Source organism: Bos taurus, chromosome 21 (assembly GCF_002263795.3).
Source record: "Bos taurus isolate L1 Dominette 01449 registration number 42190680 breed Hereford chromosome 21, ARS-UCD2.0, whole genome shotgun sequence".
NCBI lineage: Eukaryota > Metazoa > Chordata > Mammalia > Artiodactyla > Bovidae > Bos > Bos taurus.
The window spans coordinates 5,284,046-5,307,739 of record NC_037348.1 but is presented as its reverse complement, the minus strand read 5'-3'; the positions used below and the strand labels follow the sequence as shown (position 1 = coordinate 5,307,739).

The window sequence follows — 23,694 nt, the reverse complement described above, 5'->3', positions numbered from 1 at the left end:
TTTATTTTTCACTTCCTTTCATGCCCTTCCCACTTACAACTGACACAGTCCTTATACAGTAGGTGCTCACAGATTAGAAGGTAATCTATTAGGGCTTGGAAACTGAACCACCAAACTGCCAGAACAAAAGAAGACTCAGTAGAAGACCACAGGGGTTCTGCCTCGAAGAAGCAGGCACACTAGTGCTCAGTATTTGAGCATCTAGCCTGTAGAAGCCTGCCTGGTCTTGGGCAGGAAAGGTTAAGGGGCAGCCTAAAGGAACGAGGAAGGCATCCCCATATAACACAAACCAGCTCTACGACAATTAGCATTAAGAAATATTATTTCTTAGGAATAGGAAATTCCTATATAGGAAAAAAACTCAGACTTCTGAGGTAAGGATGTTCAATATTCCTTTAAAAACCAGTCAGACTAACACAGAAGAACTTCTCTTTTCATGTATTTTGCTCTAAACTCCAATCTCCCTTGGTGATACGCCTTTCTAAAAAAAGAACGTCATAGATCTTACCGACGAGGCTATGGTTTTTCCAGTGGTCACGTATGGCGCGGAAGAATCGATGCTTTTGAACTGTGGTGTTGGAGAAGACTCTTGAGAGTCCCTTGGACTGCAAGGAGATCAAACCAGTCCATCCTAAAGGAAATCAGTCCTGGGTGTTCATTGGAAGGACTGATGTTGAAGCTGAAACTCCAATACTTTGGCCACCTGATGTGAAGAGCTGACTCATTTGCAAAGACCCTGATGCTGGGAAAGATTGAGGGCAGGAGGAGAAGGGGACGACAGAGGATGAGATGGTTGGATGGCATCACCAACTCGATGGACATGGGTTTGGGTGGACTCCAGGAGTTGGTGATGGACAGGGAGGCCTGGCGTGCTGCGCAAAAAGTCAGACATGACTGAAAGACTGAACTGAACAGATCTTACCTTTCCCTGTTTTATATTTTTAAAATCAGCATCACAAGGTTGAACACTTCTAAGTTTTTTCCAACTATTTCATGAACATATATATTTTTATCTCCTTAACTAAAGTCTCTGAGAGAGAAAAAGGCCATTTTTCTTTCATCCTTCTTTGGCAATTTCCTACCAATTTCCCTTAACAAACACTTACCAGTTAACTCAGACATCACCACTGATGGTCTTGGTACACTGCTGCTGCTGCTGCTAAGTCGCTTCAGTCATGTTCAACCTCTGTGCGGGGCAGCCCACCAGGCTCCCCCGTCCCTGGGATTCTCCAGGCAAGAACACTGGAGTGGGTTGCCATTTCCTTCTCCAATGCATGAAAGTGAACAGTGAAAGTGAAGTTGCTCAGTCATGTCCGACCCTTAGCGACCCCATGGACTGCAGCCCACCAGGCTCCCCCGTCTGTGGGATTTGCCAGGCAAGAGTACTGGAGTGGGATGCCATTGCCTTCTCCACTTGGTATACTGATGTATCCCCAAACAGTTCAGGATGTGCCAAATAACAACCCCTTTGGGTCTGGACGGGGTGGGTAGAGCGTTAAGGATTGGGGTAGCAGGAGCCCTCTGGAGGCAGGTGCCGTGTGCCATGATGTAAAAGACTGGGAAACATTAGGATGCATCAGTGGTTAGAAACACGGCTGGGAAAAACTAGAAATAGCCTGAATGCCATGAAAACGGTAACACTCTTTCTGTATCAAATTGAAAATCTTCCAATCCATGTAAGTGTAGACTAGCAAGATGGGCATAGTATGTAAAGCATGCTGCCATCTGTATAAAAAGGGGAAGATACACAAACGTAACTGCTTATATACAGGACAGAGGAGCCTGGCATGCTGCAGTCCATGGGGTCGTGAGTCAGAAATGACTTAGGGCCTGAACAACAAGAAACAATGCATAGAGTGCAACTGTAAAGGTGGACCACGGTGACTGACTTTCGGGGGAACCCAGTGGCTGGAGATAAAGGTGGGAGGACTTATCTTTGTAAGCCCTTTGCCCGTACGAATTTTGAACCACGTGACAGCATTAACTATTAAAAAGATCTTTAAGTTGCTAAAAACAGGCTTCCCTTGTGGCTCAGCTGGTAAAGAATTCGCCTGCAATGCAGGAGACCTGGGTTTGATCCCTGGGTTGGGAAGATCCCCTGGAGAAGGGAAAAGCTACTCCAGTATTCTGGCCTGGAGAATTCCATGAACCGTATAGTCCATGGGGTCGCAAAGAGTCGGACACGACTGAGCGACTTTCACTTTAAGTTGCTGTATCTATTCCTGTTACTGACTTTCACTGGTAATGATTATTTTCTACCCCAAACACATTCATTATTAGTCCAACACTGAGTTAAAATCATACAAGAAAGATCTGAATGCTGGTTACCCAGCTGTGTCCAGTTTGCCAAAACCCACTGAGCTCTGCACTTAGGTATGATCTATGCACTTTTCCAGAGGCATAACATACACTTCAGTAAGAAATGAAGATGCATGGGTTACTTGGCTCAACTTTCGTTTTTGTCCCTCCTATTAAAAGAGTAGTGTGTGGTATAATATGTCATATATTTGCCTAAATAAATTACTGTTTCGAACTGTTCAATAATGTTTCTTAAGAAAAGAATGTGAGGTAGTGATACTGATCCTATGTGACAAGGGAGAATCAGGCTTGCGAGCTCCTCCTCACTTTCTGACCAGCATTAACAGTCTCAAGGCCCACACTGTGCTGAGAGGTGCTCTCATGGGAGGTTTTAACAAACCTTGAAGAGCATTACTAAAAACCATCTAATGGTTTACTATATTTAAGTCACTTATTTTCAATATGAAAATCATGTTTTGAAAATGCCAAGGTCGTGAAAAACAAAGAAAGAGGCTATGCAAACACCCCAGATTAAAGAGACATGACAATCAAATGTAATGCCTGACCCCAGGATGGAGGCTGTAATGGAGAAGGAGGAGATGTTGCTGGGGCTTTACCGAGTCTACAGACATTATGTTTCATTTACTTAAGCTGTACTGTGGTGGTATAAGAGAATTTGTATATTTGTAGTCAAAATACACTGACACTGTTTAAAGTAAAGGACCACAAAGAAAGCTACCCTTAAATGGTGGCTGAGTATGTCTATGTCTCTGTACTGGAAGGAACGGGGGGCAAGTAGGAATACAAGCAAATGATGGCACAAATGGATAAAACACTAACAGGTTACACTGAGTGTAGGCTTGCATTTTTTTTTTTTAATTCCTGTAATGTTCCTATAAAATTAAAATGACTGCCAAATAAAGTTTTTAAAGTCATGTATTAAGAATCAGCCACTATTAATAGACAAAACAGGGACTTCTCTGGTGGTACAGTGGTTAAGACTTCACGCTTCAAATGCAGGGGGTCACAAGTTCGATCAGGGAACTAAGATCCCCATGTGCTGCATGGCATGGCAAAAAAAAAAAGTCAAAACAAGTGTAGAAATGAATCTGAATTTTGCTTATGACAGTTGCTTCTGAGGAGCCACTTTAATTATGTAAGTGTAATCCCAAGGCGTTACTTGGGACTTGCAAAAAGGAAAAAAAAAAACCTTCTGGCTACGTTTATAACAGTACCTTCCAAGATCCAAAGCTTAACATAGCTGTCTTTAATATAAGACTCCACCTCAATAATTTCTCATAATGTGAGCCTTAACAGAGAATCTAGATTTTACAGAAAGTTTAATAAAAGTTAATAAAAGTTATTATGGTGAACATAATAATAAATTCTAATGACTTTTCAGGTTAGAACTGCTTAAAGCCCTACATAAAGGGAAAGAGAAAAGAAATCAAAAGTCTAACAAAGTGGTGAATGCCTCAATAGAGTTCTTAAAAATGACAGTGAAAAACTCTACGTGAAAATTAAATTTACAAAGAAATATATATATAAAGTTCCTGTGACCCAAGGAAGGCAAGAACTTCTTAAGACATAAAAAACAGCACAAACCACACAGAGAAAGAATGGTGAATTAGACTACACTTAAATTCATGACTTGCATACATTAGAAATCCCATGTTTACAGTGAAAAGACAGGCTACACTGCAGTAAAAGACTGCCGCTGTCGTTCAGCTGCTCAGTCAGGTCCGACTCTTTGGACCCCATGGACTGTGGCCCGCCAGGCTCCTCTGTCCGCGGGATTTCCCAGGCAAGGATACTGGAGCGGGTTGCTGTTTCCTCCTCCAGGGGATCTTTCCAACCCAGGGATCTAAGGCAAGTCTCCTGCACTGGCAGGTAGATTCCCTACCTCTGAGCCTCTGGGGAAGGCCCAGGTAAAAGATATTCTCCCACAGAAGGAAAGTCAGCTGGTATAAGTCTTGTGGAGGCCAAGCCAGCAGTATCTAGAAAAAACTGTCATCAGGCTTTAGAGAAATGCAGAGGAGTGGGGCCTGCATCCAAGGTGACTCAGGAGCTCCTGGGCAGGGACACGCAGTGACGGGTCACACAAGCAGTGAAGGGAGCTTCCTCCCCAACCAGGCCCTTTTTTTAATAAGGTCATTTACCAGACCCATGAAGTCTAACCAGCAGTTCCAAGTATACAGATGGGATGATTCCAGCACCCTCACTTCAGGCCTTACAAAACTTTGGCGCTCACATCGTGAAAAGAAAAATAGCCCCTCAAACTGGCTCCCAAGCCCTACAACCTCAGGATAATACTTCCTCCCTCTATCTCGGCATTAATGTTAGGTCTAAGTTCTTGATAACTCAGTCCACTGAGCGTTGGTGCCTACCTAGCAGCGTGTAAGGTCTAACAGTGCGACAACACTGAGACGGGCTTGCTTAACAGGCGGTGTTAGCGGTCAAGAACCCGCCCACCAACGCAGGAGACAATTCAATGCCTGCGCTGGGAAGGTCCCCTGGAGGAGGGCATGGCAACCCACTCCGGTACTCTTGCCTGGAGAACCTCATGAAGAGAGGAGCCTGGTGCACTACAGCCCGTAGGGTCGCAGAGAGTCACACAGGACGGGAGTGACTTGGCACGCACCTCAAAGGCGGGCCTATCCTCGACATTTCTAGCAAGGAGGCTAGCGCCTCAGCGTTCAGGGGCAGTATAAACCACTCCAAAACACAGAGGGCATTACACATTTTAAACATGATGAAACATGTTCAAGTTAAAACTACTTAATTAAGCATGAGGAAAATGCAAGAATACAGTAGCTGTATTTTGTTTAAAACTCCACGAAATTCCCAAATAGCTTTCCTAGCAGCAAAAATCTGTGAAAACAGAACCTCCCCTCAATCCAGGGAGCAAGAGCTGGTGGATGGAGGGGCACGGGAAGAGACAGAGATGACAGGGTTCACTCAGATGGCATTCTGATTCAAAAGGCATCTTTTGTATTTGGAAACTGCAGGAAGGCTGCTGCCTGTATACTTGAAAGTGTCCACTTAGCTAAAAGTTCAAACAAAAGAAACAGTATGATTAGGAGACATTTCAAAAGACGTCCAGGGAAAAGACAAGTACAGGCAAGAACACCATTTCTTCACATAAGCACTTTAGAATATTAACTCTGAAGACAGGCTAACAGTTTACATCTGAAGCTGCGTTTCTTTTTCTTGGGCAAAGGTCTAGCAATCCCCTCTGTGCCTCACAACTATCAGTAGTTTATCCATCTAAACACAACACAACCTAAATAATTTTTTCCATTCTGACTAATATCACATCCTGCAACTGCAGGCAAGAGGTGAACATCTGCCAATAAACACAGAAAAGTCAAAAGCTAACTCATATTCTCCAGAACTATTAAAAAGAAAACATCTCCAAGTAGGTTTCCTTCAAAAAATTGCACTTATGTCTCAATATAACTCATAAACTGCCTATTCTGAAAGGAAAACTGTATTGCAAACTTCCAGATCTTAGTAACTGTAAGAAAGTCAAGGTTTAAAATAAATGCAAACCCAAATACTGTCGGTTGTTTTACATTATTACTCATTTTATGAATTCAAAACATGTAAGTCTCTAAACTATGCGGTCAGCATGACCAGATGAGAGGCGTCAGGCCTTTGGAAGAAAAAGGCCACTCTCGCAAATCACATCTGCAGAATCAGAAGTCAGAGTAAATGAATCTTCGGGAAAATCATGAAAGTATCACCGTGACCTGTATTAACCCTTTTCTTTGGGTCCCAAACGCCATCATTAACTAAAATTTCAGGACCAAAGTACAAAGGTAAATTTAAAAGCTAAGAGAAAAGGTAATGAGAGAGAACTCAAAAGAACTAAGGTAAAAATATGTAATAACTTAGTACCAATTGTTAAGCGTTAAGAAGGACATTATCACGGTTTCCTATGGTGGCCCAGAACTAACGACAAAATCAACAGCTTTTCTTCTTTTTCTTACCTCGTAAGACCAGACGCACTGCACCCCCGCAAACCTTCGGACGCACCTTCCCACCTCGACGTCCTCGTGGGTCGTATACATTTCCCGGAGGCACTTGCCGATGTGTGGGACCATTCTCCGGAGAACTTCCCGGCTCATGATCACACCAGGCCCCCCCATACAGAAGTTCTCGCCAGGTTCCAGAGCAAGCTTCCCCATTTCTTCCGTGGTGCCCAGTCCCGTCTGCCCAAGAAAGAGGGGTTCACTGCTGTTCAAACTCCTCAGAAAACTCTCCAGACGGTCTCCTTTGATGTAAACATCATCATCTGCTCTCATAAACCATTCGTATTTGTCCAAGTAGTGGTCATGCATGTACTTGAGCATCATGAAAGACTTCTTCTGGGGTGGGTAGGAGTCATCCACGCCCCGCAGTGGTACTACTGGGATCGAGATCGACGTGTCTGAACCCTCACTAGAGAAGAATTCAACTTTCCCAGGAATTGTCTTGGACCACGTCCTGGAATTAAAGTAAACATCAGTGAGAGAACAGTTCATTCCAAGCTTCCCATTTCTATAAATTCCCATATCGACTCATGTTGAATCACTGTACATTCAAAAGGATGATAAAAAGCTACTTGATATGCTTGCTTCTCCTTAACAGAAGCCCACACTACCGGGTACTGCAAAGTTCTAACTTGTTTTCAAAGGAATCCCAACGAAAAAGAATGATGAATATTAAAATATTTCCCAGATAACTATGTTTTGGCTAAGGCTGGAAAATCGAAGTCTAGATATTCAGGTTAATTTTCTGATACTACCGACTCCCCACCTATAAAACCCTCTGCTCTATAAAACAAAAGATTAAAAAATAAAATTGTTCATTCAACACATTTTCTTGGAACGCTCATCAAGTGCCAAGTATGTGCTAGGCCACAGGGATGCAGTGGTGAGCAAAACACAGATCCTCCAGCTGAAGTGCATCTCTCTCCAAGCAGAAGGATGCGAACCAGAGCGGAGGAGGGACTGCTTCCCTTGTGGCAGGGGAACATCAAGGGTGCAGCAGACCCAGGGGCAGGGGCAGTCTTGGGGGAGAGCAGGGGAAGAGTGCAGGGCCTGACAGCCCCCCAGCGATGGGGCCTTTATGCTTTAAAACAGCAGGAAGCCGCTGGAGTCAAGGTGAAGGGCCCTGAGCTCTGGAACACATGCCTTTCATAGGAAACTGCTCATTCCACTGCCAGAGGAAACACTAGGGGTCAATTAAGAGAAAACAGTGATGAATTCTGCTGCCAAACAACAGATTTAAGGCCATCAGATTACATTTTTCCTTATGCTTTCTTTATGCTACATATTAAGAGTTGAAGTAGTCTAGCTACAAAAATACATTTATATACAAACAACTTCTAGAAAAAACATCATAGAGAATAAATGAAACCGTACATTTAGCCTTAATACAGTCAAAAAGCCTAGTTTCCAAATGATGTTCTTTCCAATATAGTCTTATTGTAGGTAACTGTTACAATTATATTTATTATAGTGAAAAACAACTGAAAGATCAACGAAAAACATTTATGCTCTCTGTAGGCTCAGATAATGGTTAGCATTTTTAGCAATAAAATATTTTTAAATTAGCATATGTACATTGGTTTTTAAACATAGTGATATGCACACTTAAAAGACCACAGTATAGCATAAACATAACTTTCATATGCAGTGGGAAGTAAAAAAAAAAACTGTGTGACTTGCATTCTTGTGATACTTGTTTTTCTGCAGCAGCTACAAATTTCCAGTGTTAACTATGAGATATGCCTATACTGCCAGTTGTAACCACATAATGCCAGCCACTGTAAAATGCATCTTCACTTCAGAGATGCTAAAATGTGAAAACAATGCCCATCTTAGAATGTATATAGTATAGTAGTTGTAACAAGTGCTAAGTCGCGTCAGCTGTGTCCAACTCTTTGCAACCCTATGGACTGCAGCCCACCAGATTCTCCAGGAAAGAATACTGGAGTGGGTTGCCATGCCCTCCTCCAGGGGATCTTTCCAACCCAGGGATCGAACTTGCACCTCTTCTGTCTCCTGCACTGGCATGTTCTTTACCACTAGCGCCACCTGATCATGCTTTTCCCTTAATGCCTATGGATTTAAAATGGACCTATAGGTCTTACGCCAGTTATAGAACCTTAACAAAGAATTTGGCATAAATGAAACCTGACTGGACTACAGAAAATATACCAGGTTACTACATTTTTACAAATGATATGCTACTGAAAAGTATGCAAACATAGCAGGAATGAGGAAATTAATTTAAAGAGAAATCAACCCTCTCATAAAGAAAAAGTCCATTTTAAAATGGGAATGAGCCCCAATCTACACAAAATATAACTCATATATCAGTCCCTGGCATGTAATAGTGTTCAGTAAACACTGCTCAGCCGTGTGAAGTAAGTGACTGAAAGATACCTTTGTACATGTGTGGGCATGCTAAAGGGAAGAAACCATTTGTTTCTTATCTTTGAAAAATTTCCAAGAGAGCCACATTAATATTCCTATGTGCACAAAGAAACCAATTTTATCAAAACACAACCAGAATACAATTATTAAGAGGTAAAATCCACATGATACTTGAGTTGAAATATACTACCATTCATGCTACTTCTGAAATGCAATTTAAAGCTAAATAGTCTGTAGTATCTCACAGCTGATTTTAAAAGGGTAATGAATAAAATCAATTTAGCTTTAGCTTCCACCCAAATGCTTCTGTGATTAACAACACAGACCAAGTTCAAAGTAGTACTAAAGTAGTCAATTCCACAAGCCATTAAAATACTAAAGCATCATGGGATTATCTGGAATACAGGGGCTGTAAGACAACGTCCACCTCCACAGGAAAAACCTGCTCTCGAGACACAATATGGTGTGTGACGGCTAAAAGCGTGGACTCAGGATTCAGGCTGCTGGGATGAAAATCCTGCCTTCACTTTGGGCAAAATATTCTGTGGCTCACTATCCTTATCTGTGAACCGGAGATAATAAAAAATATCTGCTTTGTAGGGTTGGGGTGAGGGTTAAGTGGATTATTATATCTAAAAACGCCAGCCTGGCGTAAGATAAGCAAGTATGCAGGTGTGACTCATTAGGGAAGACAAGAGTTTGCAAATAAAATAAGGTACTGAAATAAAAATGAGAGAGAGAGGAAACTGTGGGCTGAATTTAGAATAGTCGGTCTCAAGATTACACCCCAAAGTGAAAGCAGGGAGATAAATGCTGCTTCTCTTGTTTCTGGCTAAAAACCGGACACTTAAGCTATATGACAAGTTCTATCATATTATGAACCTCAAGACAACATCAGGGTGCAAGTCTATATATGCCCTTTTGCTTAGATGGCTGGTGATTTGAAGGAAATCTCTCAATATGGAGTTGTTGTAAATCCTTTAATCTCGATAAATTACAATCTTTTAACTTAGGATACCTTTAGCTTAACTAGCTCCATAAAGTTAAAGAGTTCTGGAACACAAATCATGATTCATCACCCTCGGGGAACCAAGGTGAGGGCATCGATAATTCCAAAGAAATGAAGAAAATGCTACTGAAGAAGCAAACTGCCCTCCCCTTTCTGAGACAGAAACAGGTTAGCATCCTTAATTTTCATAAGCAAACATCAACTTTGCCATCAACACATTTGTAACTGGGGGGAAAGAGCTCCTACTTAATTCAAACCACAGAACATCTGAATGGGTCCCTGCCAGAAAGCTCACTTTCCAATGAGCTGATAACCAACTCTTGCTAAAGCAGACAAGATAACTGAAATCTGCGAATGCCAAGCCAATAATCCTCCTTTCCTCCAGGCTTCTAAACCCTACCCCTATACCGAGTTAAATCACAGTGAAGTCACGCAGCTGGACAACATTAGCTTCGCTGAGGAATGCCTTTGCTGAATTGGGATTTAATAACAGTTTCCATCTCTATTTATGTCACTTTAAGAAAAACTACACAAAATACATTTCTGTACAAAACCACATCTACAGCATGAGTACTGTCCTGGGTACACATTCATGTAGCTAAATTTAAAAGCAAGCAATAGAATACTTGTGATATGGAGTAACAGGGGAACGAAAGTACACACACAAAGTAAAATAATGAACAACTCTACCCCAAAGTGTTTACTAGAGTTATTTTTGGATAGAGGATCAGAAGGGATTTACTTTTCTTCATGTTTTCTACAACAAATACAGTTACAGAAAAAAAATTTTAAGTCCAAGGGAAAGCTTCAAACTAAAAAGCATCCAAAGAAATAGAACTTGACATGAGATAATTTTACTTGTGTGATACTTTTTACTCTATTTAATGGAAAAAAAACTAAGAGAAAAATGGAGTAAGATTGAGTACTTTTCTTTCACATTTTCTAGGCTTTAAAAGTTATATTAAGTTTTATAAATAAGTGGAGATTTTCTGTGAGTTGCCCCGAATCACTATTACATACGTGGTTTGATGGTTACAGTGTAAGTTTGAAAGGACTCATGATCAAACCACTTTGTAATTTCTAGTCAAGGAAGGAAGGGAGAATAGTTTTCCCCTACGAATTGATAGGTTTGTTTGTTTGCTTAGTCCCTCAGTCACGTCCGATTCTTTGCAACCCCATAGACTGTAGCATGCCAGGCTTCCCTGTCCTTCACTATCTCCCTGAGTTTGCTCAAATTCATGTTCACTGAGTCAGTGATGCCATCCAACCATCTCACCCTCTGTAGTCCCCTTCTCTTCCTGCCCTCAGTCTTTCCTAGCATCAAAGTCTTCTCCAACGAGCTGGCTTTTTGCATGAGGTGGGCAAAGTATTGGAGCTTCAGCATCAGTCCATCCTTCCAATGAATATTCAGGGTTGATTTCCTTTAGGATGGACTGGTTGGAGCTCCTTGAGAGTCCAAGGGACTCTCAAAGAGTCTTCTCCAATACCACAGTTCAAAAGCATCAGTTCTTCAGTGCTCAGCCTTCTTTATGGTCCAACTCTCACATCCATACATGACTACTGGAAAATCCATAGCTCTGACTAGATGGACCTTTGTTGGCAAAGTGATACCTCTGCTTTTTAATGCTGTTTGTCTAGGTTGGTCATGGCTTGTCTTCTAAGAAGCAAGAGTCTTTTAATTTCATGGCTGGAGTCACCATCCACAGTGATTTTGGAGCCCAAGAAAATAAAGTCTGTCACTGTTTCCATCATTTCCCCATCTATTTGCCATGAAGTGATGGGACCAGATGCCATGATCTTAGTTTTCTGAATGTTGAGTTTTAAGCCAGCTTTTTGCTCTCCTCTCACTTTCATCAAGAGGCTCTTCAATTCCTCTTCACTTTCTGCCATAAGGGTGGTGTCATGCGCATATCTGAGGTTATTGATATTTCTCCCAGTAATTTTGATTCCAGCTTGTGATTCATCTAGCTTGGCATTTCACATGATACACTCTGGATAGAAGTTAAATAAGCAGGGTGACAATATACAGCCTTGACGTACTCCTTTCACGATTTTGAAGCAGCTTGTTATTCCATGCCTGGTTCTAACTGTTGCTTCTTGATCTGCATACAGGTTTCGCAGGAGGCAGGTAAGGTATTCTAATCGAGGAAGCAGAAGCAGATGTTTTTCTGGAATTCTCTTGCTTTTTCTGTGATCCAACAGATGTTGGCAATTTGATCTCTGGTTCCTCTGCCTTTTCTAAATCCAGCTTGGACATCTGGAAGTTCTCAGTTCATATACTGCTGAAGCCTAGCTTAAAGGATTTTTGAGCATTACCTTGCTAGTACGTGAAATAAGTGCAACTGTGAAGTAGTTTGAACATTCTCTGGCATTGCCCTTCTTTGGAACTAGAATGAAAACTGATCTTTTCCAGTCCTGTGGCCCCTGCTGAGTTTCCCAAATTTGCTGGCATGCTGAGTACAGCACTTTAACCGCATCATCTTTCAAGATTTGAAACAGTTCAGCTGAAATTTCATCACCTCCACTAGTTTTTTGTTTGTAGTAATGCTTCCTAAAGCCCACTTGACTTCACACTCCAGGATGTTTGGCTCCTGTAATTATGCTTGTGTAATTAAATGTACACATTTATATTCTTCCCTATTACAGAAAGGATTTAAGACAACTTAACCAAAATGCATACAAGATGAAAAGAATAATCAAGAAAATTAGGCAAAAGAAAAACAAAAGTAGGAAAGTTGGAGCAAGGCATAAAGGTGGTACCTGTAGCAGAGAGGACAAAATCAGGGTCAGGGCTGCCTGCCCACCTCAGTACCGGACCATGATTACCCAGTGAGCTCAAGGGGCGAGACCTTATCAGTTGTCACACGTCCTCTACGTCTGCTAACACGGCGCCAAATTGAGTTGTAAGCCTTTCAGCAGGCAACCAAGAGGAGTCACAAGACTGGGCCAAGTGAGGGTCAAGTGAGATAATGGTTCTAGATACTAAGACCTCAAGGAAGTTTCTCCCCTGTGTCTACGGCAAAGAAATGGAGCAAAGGAACGGAGCACCCTTACAGGAGGCACAACACGATGGAGCAGCAGCCTTAGTTCAACCTCCCAAGAGAGTCCACAAAGGACAGTTCTAGACTGCCAGTCAGAGCAGACAGGGGCCTGGAGAACAAGGAGGGCTTCCCAGGCAGGCTACCCAGTGAGGACTCACAGCCTCTCCTGGAACTGAAGGAATGTCCCTGGCAGGAGACCACAAGCCTATTCAGCCCATTACCTCCAGGAGCACTGCAGTCAGAGTACTGAGCTGCAGCTTCCCTCTTCTATGCATGTGGTTTCCGGGTATGTGGCTTCCTATTTTTAAATGTTTAACTGCCTCGCTGCTATGACCGTATGACATGAGCAATCTCAAAGTCTTTTTGGAAGCGGGTGGGGAAGTATATAACAGGGATCACAAATGTTGGGAAAATTTTTTAAAGGAAAAATCAAATTAGACCACTGACCATTAATCCTGAAAACCAGACTTAAGCTAAAAGCAAACATTAAAGAGCTCCCCCACTCAATAAAGCTGTTGGAGGGTGGGTGACAGCTTCCCACCTCAACAATAGCCTGGGCAGAAGCCCAGGAGGCAACACCACGGTATTAAGAGCAATCTGCCCTTTGAGCCTAGGTTCACAGCAAACAACAGAAACACTTACCAACAGAGACCACAAATACGCCATCCATGAAACACAAGAATTAAAATTTGGAGTGTTAATAGCAGAAGATAAATTCTGATCCTGTGGTCCATTTCCAAGCTTCAAGTCTAAGCTACTTTTAGAAAGCTATAAGTTTATATTTTGCTGCTTACACTTAAAAAGTGTAAACACACAACTAATTCTTAACCATGCATAAACAAAATTAAGTTTTCAAATGTAATTTTAAGGGAAAAAAAAAAAAACAGTGTTGTTTGAAACTACCCTGAACCCACAGCCAACTCCTGTGAAGCCAGTCGTCGTCTTCCGCTGGAGTGCTCCCTGGCATCAAGCCTGCCTCACAATCATCAACAACGCAACAGTTACGGCGTAAGGGGCAGTGCATGCTGAGGGCATCAGACACTCGACCTTACAACAACGCCACGAGATGCGAGAGGTACTGAGACCCACATTTTACAGAGGAGACTCAGGCTCAGAGCCAGGTAAGTAAGTTGCCCAAGATCACACAGCTAAAAACGTGGAAGCCAGGCCACCAGTGAGGTCTGACTCTAACACGCCCGCTGGCTTGCTCGTCTCACACTGCTGTCCCAGGTCATCACCCACACTCCTGCAGTCCCTCCTCCTCTGCTGTGTGCGTGTGCTTAGTCGCTCAGTCGGGTCCAACTTTTTGCGACCCCATGGACTGCAGTTCGCCAGACTCTTCGGTCCATGGGGATTCTCCAGGCAAGAATACTAGAGTGGGTTGCCATGTCCTTCTCCAGGGGATCTTCCCAACCCAGGGATTGAACCCAGGTCTCCAGCATTGCAGGCGGATTCCTCACCATCTGAGCCACCAGGGAAGCCCCAGCTGAGAAAACAGGCATCACAGATAGGGAGAGCAGCCTTATACCCGTTTCAGTCACTGCCTGCCATGTTATCTGTCTGCCTGGCTAAGACCTGCCCATCGAAGGATACCTTCATAGTTTGGGTTGATTTCAAATGCCAGAAGACTTCATTCAAAACTAACTTCCTGAAACTTTCATTCTGTCTTTGGGTCCCTCTGTCACTCCAAATCCTGCCCAATTATTTTCTGGTATTAGGTTGCATCTAGGTTCAATTTACAAAGTAATCATTTTAATGGCATTAATAGCTACATTTTCAGTCATCCTCAGGCTTTGCAAGCCCAGAGTTGACCTCAAATCAGAGCAGACCACCTCATTTTTAATCATCCACAGAAAAATACTTAACTACAGAACAAATATAGTAGCCACGAACGCTTCAGTTCATGACAATGAAGGTGAGGTGAACAGTTTCACTACCTTGTTCTAAAAAGATTTATTTATCTTTTGGTTGTGGAGGGTCTTTGTTGCTACACACAGGCTTCCTCCAGCTGTGGCAAGCAGGGGCGGCTCTCTGTCGCGGGGCACAGGCTTCTCACCGCCGTGGCTTCCACTGCGGAGGCTCGGGCTCAGGTGCTCCACGGTATGGAGGATCTTTCCAGAATAGGGATCAAACCGGTGTCCCCTGTGTTGTAAAGCGGATGCTTTACCACTGGACCACCAGCGAAGCCCCAATTCCGCTTCTTTTACATCATAACTAAGTTTCTCATTCCTTCAATTTCATCCAGAACCAGAAGACGGAGGAAGAGAATACTATGAATACACAAAAGCCCTCACATTAAAAATGCTGTCACCTGACTCTCCTCAGTATCATCTGGAAGTGTACAGATACAGTAACTGATGACATACAGTTATAGTAACTCCACATAAACATGTTATCCCTACATTTGGGGGCAGGAATGATTGTCATTTACTGAAACAAGAATGGCCCTGACTTCAAGCCCCAGGGAACCCAGGGCCAACATGCCCACTGTGCCCAGCTGTCCTGCAGGTACCAGCAATTAACACACTCAAAACTGCATTCATACTTCCTCCCAAGAGCTGTCACCTCTCTGTTTTTTAAAAACTTGTAGTTATGTAGCTTCACTATAAAGTAAGTTCTCACTGCAGAAAAACTCAAAAATACAGAAAGTGCCAAGAATATGAAAAATCATTCAGCATCATGGTATGTATATCTTTTATACTTTCTTTTCTATATCACAGAAAAAGAAACATTTCATTTGATTTTAAAAATGGTCTCATACTTGGCATACAGTTTTAAAACCTACTCTCATTTAGATATATTATGAACTTTTCTTCATTCCAATAAACATATTTCAGCCACAGTATTTTTAAAGATTAGAGAAGCAGATCACAAAATGGACAAACTAGAGAAATCAATCATGGTCCATAGTTCCTAATGCAGGACACCAAAGTTTCGTGTAATTCCCACTTCATAGAATACATACTTGAGCACATTTTTAAATTCCCTCGGAAGCATCCCTAGTAGAATTGTTAGGTCTCAGCTCCCAGTCCCATGAACTGTTCTTTCTCATCATCCCTTCACTACCTCCTGCTATTTCAAGTTTCCAGGAACCTGTTGTCTGCCCCAGAAACTCCAGCTCATCCTTCAAGACTATGCAAGGGAAGAGGGGTAAGACTGCGAGGGAGACCTTCCTCAATCCCCTTCGTAAGTCAGTGCAGACCTCTCTCTTCTGCACCCACACAGTAACAAGTCCAGGCACCTTGCGAGCCCTATCATTCAGTGGTAGCATTTGCTTGCTTCCTTCCCTAGACAATTAATTCCACAAGAATGGAATTATTAATCTATTTTCAAAAACTGCAGCTTAACTAACGAATGGGGAAAAATGAAATTGCCAATGCAACAAAAACACAATTGTGTATATCTTCTATTGAAAACCAAACCATCCTTGGAATAGTCTGTTTGAAGACATCGAGATCTGGAACCATGATATATAACATTAAACTAATTTTCAGGACTGTAATTTTCATCAGTTTTCTTATACAGGTAATTTATAATGTGAAATGGGTTGTGCCCCCAAAAGTTCACTTACATGTTAATTATTTTGACTATAGAAGGCTTTCAGTAATTTTTTGCCAAATTGACTTCTGAGAAAGCAAGCACTACTCTAAACTGTTTCAAGATAAACATGGTTTACAGCATTCAAAAAAGAAGGAACTCTGAGATCTGCTCATGGAGACTGGTAAAAGGAACAGTCTGCCTTCATTTAAAACATTAGGAAGAGGCCATTAATTGATAAAACATCTTGCAATAAGATTCTTGTATCTAAAGCTAGTGTTTCTCGAACTTTCTTCCCATAATTCCCTATAAACGGATGCTAATATTTAAGAGCGCCCTTTATCACTCTTGGGGCAAAGAAGGGAAACCAGCCACCTCTCTATTCTGAGAAAAAGAACAAATCAGTTCCCCATGTTCAGCTCAGGGGAAGCAAGAGTCAAGATAAACAGATAGTGTTGTATTAGTTTAGTGTTCAGGGCATAAAAATGGACTGAATCTAAATACAATTTTTTAAAAATCAAACCATTAATTAAAAAAAAAAAATCCAAAGCACACCAAAACTCTCTCAGCAAGAACAGGTAAGTGTAGCCAAGTAATGTTTGAAACAGAAGAGTAACAAAGGGGACTTGTCTACCGGATATTAAAATATTATTCAATCTTCAATAATTTCAGTGGGTGGTACTGGAACAAGAACAGACAGAAAGATCAATGAAACAAAACAGGAAGTCCAAAAACATACCCAAGAATCTTGAGTATGATGAAGATGCCATTTCAAATTGGTAGGGAAATGGGAGCTTATTTAACAGGTGGTGCTGAGCCAATGTATCATTTGGAGTGAAAATGATGGTGAGATGATTTGTACCCCTTCTAAAATGAGAAAAATGTTCCTTAAAAAAAATCTTGGGACTTCACTGGTTGTCCAACAGTTAAGACTGCACGCTTCCAATGCAGGGGGAGTAGCTGTGATCCCTGATTGGGGAACTAAGATCCCACAAGCTGAGAAGCACGGTCAAAAAAAAAAAAAAACCTCTCTCCAGGGCAATAAACTTTCTGCACTTCCTGAAAGGAAGAGACTGAATGACATGAACATCTAACTTCGGCATATCAAATGATGTAACGAAGAAAAACATGAAAAAAAAATTGCATCTAGTAACAGTAAAACATAATGAACCCAGCCGGAGACTCCAATGAACTATCACTAACCAGCACACTAAATTACTTTAGAACAATCACAGAACCATTTTAAAGTGAAATTACCTAGAATACAAATACTTTGCAGATGAGTGAAAGAAAAAAAAAAATCTTACATATTGACTTGTAGAACACCACGCTATCCAGAACCCTAAGGGAATGTTACTTTAAGACAGCTTCAGAGTTCAAACACTGTAATCACTTCAGATATAAATCTGTTCTCAATTCCTTTTAAAATTCATTATATTTATAAAACTAAGGATACATCCACCTGCTCCTGTACAAATCCAGATTTCTGCTGACTTAACCTCCTTCCCCCTAAATTCATTCCTCCTTTAGTTTTCCCCATCTCAATAAATGACACCGCCACCCACCCTTTCTTTCAAGACAAAATCCTAGAAATTATCCTGAATTCCTCTCTGCTTCATGGCCTCTAAAGCATTTTGTCAACACGTCCCCAACTTTGGCTCCTGCATATATCGTTGGGCCATGCTCCTCTCTCCATCCCAACCATCTTCACCTAGACCACCTAATAGCTCCTTGCTCCCCCACAACCTATTCACACAATAGCATGAATTAACTTTTCAGAATATAATGCAAGCCCCTCCCTTTCCCATCTAACCATCCAAGTGAAAGCCGCTCAGTTGTGTCCTGCTCTTTAGAACCCCACGGACCATACAGTCCGTGGAATTCTCTAGGCCAGAATACTGGAGCGGGTAGCTTTTCCCTCCTCCAGGGGATCTTCCCAACCCAGGAATTGAACCCACATCTCCCGCATTGCAGGCAGATTCTTTACCAGCTGAGCCGCAAGGGATGCTCAAGAATACTGGAGTGGGTAGCCTATCCCTTCTCCAGTAGATCTTCCCGACCCAGGAATCGAACCAGGGTCTCCTGCATTGCAGGCAGATTCCCTACCAACGGAGCTATCAGGGAAGCCCAAAACCTCCAAAGGCTTTCTAATTCACTTAGAGTAAAATTCCATGACACCAGACACACATCTTCTTTCTTTTATTGATCTTCTTCAAGTTTCAAACTGATTTCTGTCTTATAATTTACCAGCTCTTCCCTCTGCCAAGCACACTCATCAATGACATTCCCAGATCTCAGCCCAAACACCACATTCTCGGAGATGTTCCCCAAACATCTAACAGAGAGAGAACATCCCCTCACCCTGCCTTTACCCTGCTCTATTTGTTCCACAGTACCATCACTAGCTGAAACCCTCTTTTTAAGTATCTGTCCCTCTCACTAGAGCAGAAGCTCCATGAGAACAAAGCATCTTCACTTTTGTGCTTCCAAACATTCAGAGTCCAGGCCCAAGGCACCATGCACATTATTTGTTGAACGAAGGGATGAATCCTAAGTGTATGGGATCATTTTGATGAGCCAAGATCACTCCCGTGAACATAAGGCTACGATATCTGCTCAGAGCCTGTGAAGGAGCGCTACTGCTGGCCTGTCTGAAGATTACACTCTGAGTTTTGCTTCGCCTGCTTTCAGCTGTCGCTGTACTGCTAACCGGAGAAGGCGATGGCACCCCACTCCAGTACTCATGCCTGGAAAATCCCATGCACGGAGGAGCCCGGTAGGCTGCAGTCCATGGGGTTGTTCAGAGTCGGACAGGACTGAGCTACTTCACTTTCACTTTTCACCTTCATGCATTGGAGAAGGAAATGGCAACCCACTCCAGTATTCTTGCCTGGAGAAACCCAGGGACAGGGCAGCCTGGTGGGCTGCCGTCTATGGGGTCGCACAGAGTCGGACACGACTGAAGCGACTTAGCAGCAGCAGTAGCAGCACTGCTAACATCTATTGGTGCTCCCTCTCCTCATTGGAAGCATATGGCAGAACTGAAGAGTTGGTAATGATGGTGCTCTCCCATCACATAAGTGTACCAACTTTAGTGCAGACAAGTGTATCTCCTTGAATTTTTCAAAGGCTTTTATAGCTCCTTTCTGAATCTCAGACAGTTAGTAGTCCCTAAATCTCAATTCTGACACTGTCAACGTCCTAGCATAAAAGTACACCATAGTGTCATCTTTCTAAAAACACTGCCATCTCCTTTGACCTATAAACCGAACAAAAATTTTACTTTAATAAACAAAAATAAAAACATTGACTTTTTTTCCTAAGGTAAAGAACGTATTCACCTTTCAGCGGAAATGTAGAACTCAGTGCCAAACTAGAGTTCTACCCTGTGCTAGAAGATTCAAGCCAACTTTTATACCGCGTGAAATTTCCAGTTTAAAAGCTGAGTGTGGACTTTTGGCCCAGGCTGCAAAGCACAGCAAAGCCATAATTATAAGTTACATCCTATAACCTCCATCCCAATTTTGGCTTTCCCCAAAAGTTCCTTAAGGCTAAAATCGTCTTGTGTCATCTCCTACAGCCAGTCTAATCACAATGTTGACAGGCTGAGAAGGAGAGGACCTTAACCAGAAAGGCTGGGTCCACCCCCAGGCTCCAACTAATGTGACTACTTAAGATCAGAGAGATACAAGAAGAAGTATGCAGGAAAGCTGACAGAATGACTGAACAGAATATACCGTTTCCTGGTAAGGGTTTTATCAAAAAGGCAGAGCTTCCACAAAGAAGGGCCAGAGGACAAATTATGTTTTTACTTTTCCCTAGCTGCCTTAAAGAAAATAAACAATGAGATAAAATCCTACATCCAAGAAAGATGAGGTAGGAGATTTGGAAAGGAGGCCAAGCATAGAGCCTCAAGCATGGGTTTGGGGAAGATCATTTCCAAGTGTTAAATAGTATCCAGTTTGCAAACCATTTTCTGAGTACTGCTGGTGTTACCAGGACCCCTTCTAGTTTGTGATTTTGTATCTATGAAAAAGTATTTGCTTGGGGGGCAGGGAGTTACATGTCCCCTATTTGAACAAACCACTTTTGGTAACTGTCCCAAACTTGTGATTTCAAAGAACCTGTCACCAAATTGGAGTCATATAGATTTACTTTAAAAACCACACTGTAAACAATGTATACAGCTCACCCTCAATTTCTGATTATATATTCCTTTTTTTTTCCCCAAAAATCAAATGCTTTTTTGATGTACACCTAAAACACTGTAAATCAACTATACTTCAAAGGAAAAAAAAAAAAAAAAAACCCACAAAACAACAAAAAGCACAACTCCACCTAATTCAATAGATCTGGGAGAAAAACATGATCTGCATGTTTGTTCCCAAGTCATGATCTTAGTCAAATTTATGCTACCTTTTCTAACCTTTTCAGGCACTCAGTCTCCTTCTGGCAGAACCTAGGTCATGGACTTAAACAAGATCCAGTGGAAATACACAGGAATGGGGAATCAATGCACTGAAAAGGCAGACATTCTCTCCTGCTCTCTACCTTCCTTCTCAACCCTTTACCTCCTCCTCTAGAGCAACAGAGACCCAAATATGCTTTTCTCCTCACAACATCTAATGCCTGAAAATTTAGTCCAGGACTACAGTTAAAAGCTGAAGTTATAAAGGTGATGGTTATAAATTAAGAACCAACAACAACCAGCTTGGCCTCGCTCAGTAATGACTGCTCTAAGAGTCCATTCCCAGCAGACCTCTCAGGTTGGTTTGCTCTGTGGTTGGATGAATACCAAATCTTATCTGTAGAGTAAGCATTTCTGTACTTCACACATATAAGGTTTCCATTAAATCTCTTTACTGAATCTATTAATACATCCTTCTTCTACCTCAAATTCATTCCAATATCATCTCTCTTTCACTCTTCTAAAGATTACTTTGGCTAATCCCTTTGTTAATCCTGAACATGATTCCAGCCACTTTTCTGACTCATATGGCCAACTAGGACCCAGATACCGGATAACACACACGTCACTAAATTGGGCTAGTTAACAAATCTACCATGAGCCAAGAACTGCTTTTCCCAAAGGTTCTCTTTCCAGTCTGGTGGGGTTGAGTGTGCAGCGTGTACCCCTTCCATTTACCAGAATGGTTCCAGCAGTGAAAACTGCAAGTGGAAGGCCTCTAACCAAATTAACTTACACAGGCTCTAGTTCTGCAAGGCCAAAAGTGCAGCTTTCAAAGACTCGAATAATAACCCCGCTGCCACCACTATCACCAGTATTGTGCTGAGTTTTCCAAACACTCTTATGGGTGTTTGGAAATGTTCAGTCGTGCTTTTTCAACAAAAGAAAGGACTTGGACAAGAAAAGATGAAGCGCGGAGCAGAAAGTCCGCGTGAAGACTACACCCAGAGGGGCCAAGCTGGTCCACTGGACCCCAAAGCCCCTGCTTTTGAGCGTTGCGCTCGCTATACCGCCCCTGAGCCCGCTGCCAACGCCCGGCACGCCCCGCGGGGCACAGCGGCCCCACGGAAGCCCAGCGAGCACCGGGTCTGGGAAGCAGGCAAAGACGCGCGCCGCAGGCGGGCCGCGGGGCAGCGCGCTCGGATGCTGGACGCCGCCCGGGAGCGGGGACTCACCTGAAGGCCGCCACCGCGCGGGTCTGCAGGTACTTCTGTGCAGTCATGACTCCCACGAAGAGAAAGTTCCTGTCGCGCGGGACGCCATCCTGGGCCTCGCCATGGGGCCAGAGCCGCTGCCCGCGCGCATCCCCGCGCGCCCCGCCGGCCAGGGGCACCGCGGCCGCCTGCCCGGGCCGGCAAGCCTCGGGGCTGGCGCGGCGCCGCGGGCCCGCCCGCTTCAACTCGGAGGCGCGGGGCAGCACGAGCCGCGAGGCCAGCACGAAACCCAGCACGAGCCCGAGCAGCACGCTGAGCCAGGCGCGCCGGCCGCGCACGGCCATGCCCGCGCCGCTCCGCCCGCCGGGCCGCCGCCGCCGCCGCTCCGCGCGCCCTCAGCCCGCCCGCCGAGGCCAGCCCGCCCTACGCGGCCCCGCCCGGGCAGCGCCGCGGCTGCGGCGGGCCCGCCGTGCCCATCGCGGAGCGCGGGCCGTCCGCAGGCCCCGCGCCGGCGCTCGGTCCCGCTCGCGCGCCCCCGCCTTCAGGGGCGCAGCATGCTCGGCGCGCGCCGGCCGCGGCCCCCCGGCCGCGCCCCGCGCCCCGCGCCCCCCGGCCGGCTCGGCTCCCCGCGCGGCGCCCCCCGGGCGCTCGGCTCCGCTGGCGCTGCGCGCGGCGCGCTGATGTCCGTGGCCGGCGCCGGCGCGGCCGCTGCTCATCGTCCGGCTCCGCGCGCCATCGCCGCACGTCACGCACGGCGCGCAGGGGGCGGTGCGCTGTGGCCCCGCTCGGGATCCGTCCGCGCCGCGCGATTGGCGCAGCAGTGAATGGGGGGCGGTTCACGTGGCGAAAGTTTGCCCAAAAAAGAAAGCCCAGCTCGGGGCCCCGCCCTCGCGGTCTGCGGCGGCCCCGGGCGGAGGGGGCGTGGGTCGGGCTCGGCGCCGCCTGGGGCTGGGAGCAAGGCGCCCGGCCGCCCGTTACCCGCCCCGCCGGCCCGCGCCGGGCATCCCTGCCGCGGCGCGCGGCGCTGCCCCGAGGCCGTCCCGCCCGGCCTCCGGCTGCCGCGAGACGCTGCGCCAGCGTGGATCTTATCAGGGATTTCTAAGAAGGGGCTTCTTGGTCCTCGAACACTGCACTCGTGGAGGACGAACCGCGCGTTCCTCCTGCACACACTGTCCTCAGACACACTCGCCTCCCCATGCCCAGCCCTCCAGCCGGGCGGACCTCTCCGGCCACCTTCCTTGCGTCCTCCCGATTCACACTGTATCTTTGTTCCCGCAGCTCTGTGGGTACGAGCGAGCATGTGTAGCAAAAACAGCTCAGGAGCCGTTTGAAACGTGCATGACTGCAGAATGAACCGTGAATTCAGCTACCTTGTTCTCTGCTACTAGTTTCTAAGCTAAAAAAAGAAAGAAAAAGAAAGCTATACTCAGTGTCCAACCTTCTAACACTAGCAGCATTTAAAGGATGTTGAAGAAATGGTAGATGGTGTTAATACGCTTTTTTTTTATATTCTATGTAGAAACTCATCAGTTAGTATCTCTAACCTGAGTCTTTGTTTTTTTGTTTTTTTTTTTTTTTAACATGATCTATCCGTAAAAGTGCCGTGGATTTCTAAAGACAGCTTTTGATAATTGGCTTCTCTATGATGGATTTTGAATTTTATGCACTTCTTAAAACAGCTAAGGTAACAAAAGCTGATGAAATGACCACACAACAAATATTTGTGTAAACAGTATTATTATTTAGTCGCCAGTGTGTTGGA

General features: G+C 44.2%; 1 protein-coding gene across 1 annotated transcript in view; it reads right to left on the bottom strand.

Moving 5' to 3' along the window:
• CHSY1 (chondroitin sulfate synthase 1) overlaps positions 1-22,276 on the bottom strand; it is an 89,696-nt gene extending 67,420 nt beyond the window's left edge. Inside the window, exons 1-2 of the mRNA NM_001191157.1 lie at positions 21,954-22,276; positions 6,291-6,786 (exon numbers count right to left, since the gene is read on the bottom strand). Coding sequence (NP_001178086.1) covers positions 6,291-6,786; positions 21,954-22,276 — 819 coding nt within the window. The remainder of the gene's footprint in view (positions 1-6,290; positions 6,787-21,953) is intronic.
• Positions 22,277-23,694: the final 1,418 nt, after the last annotated feature.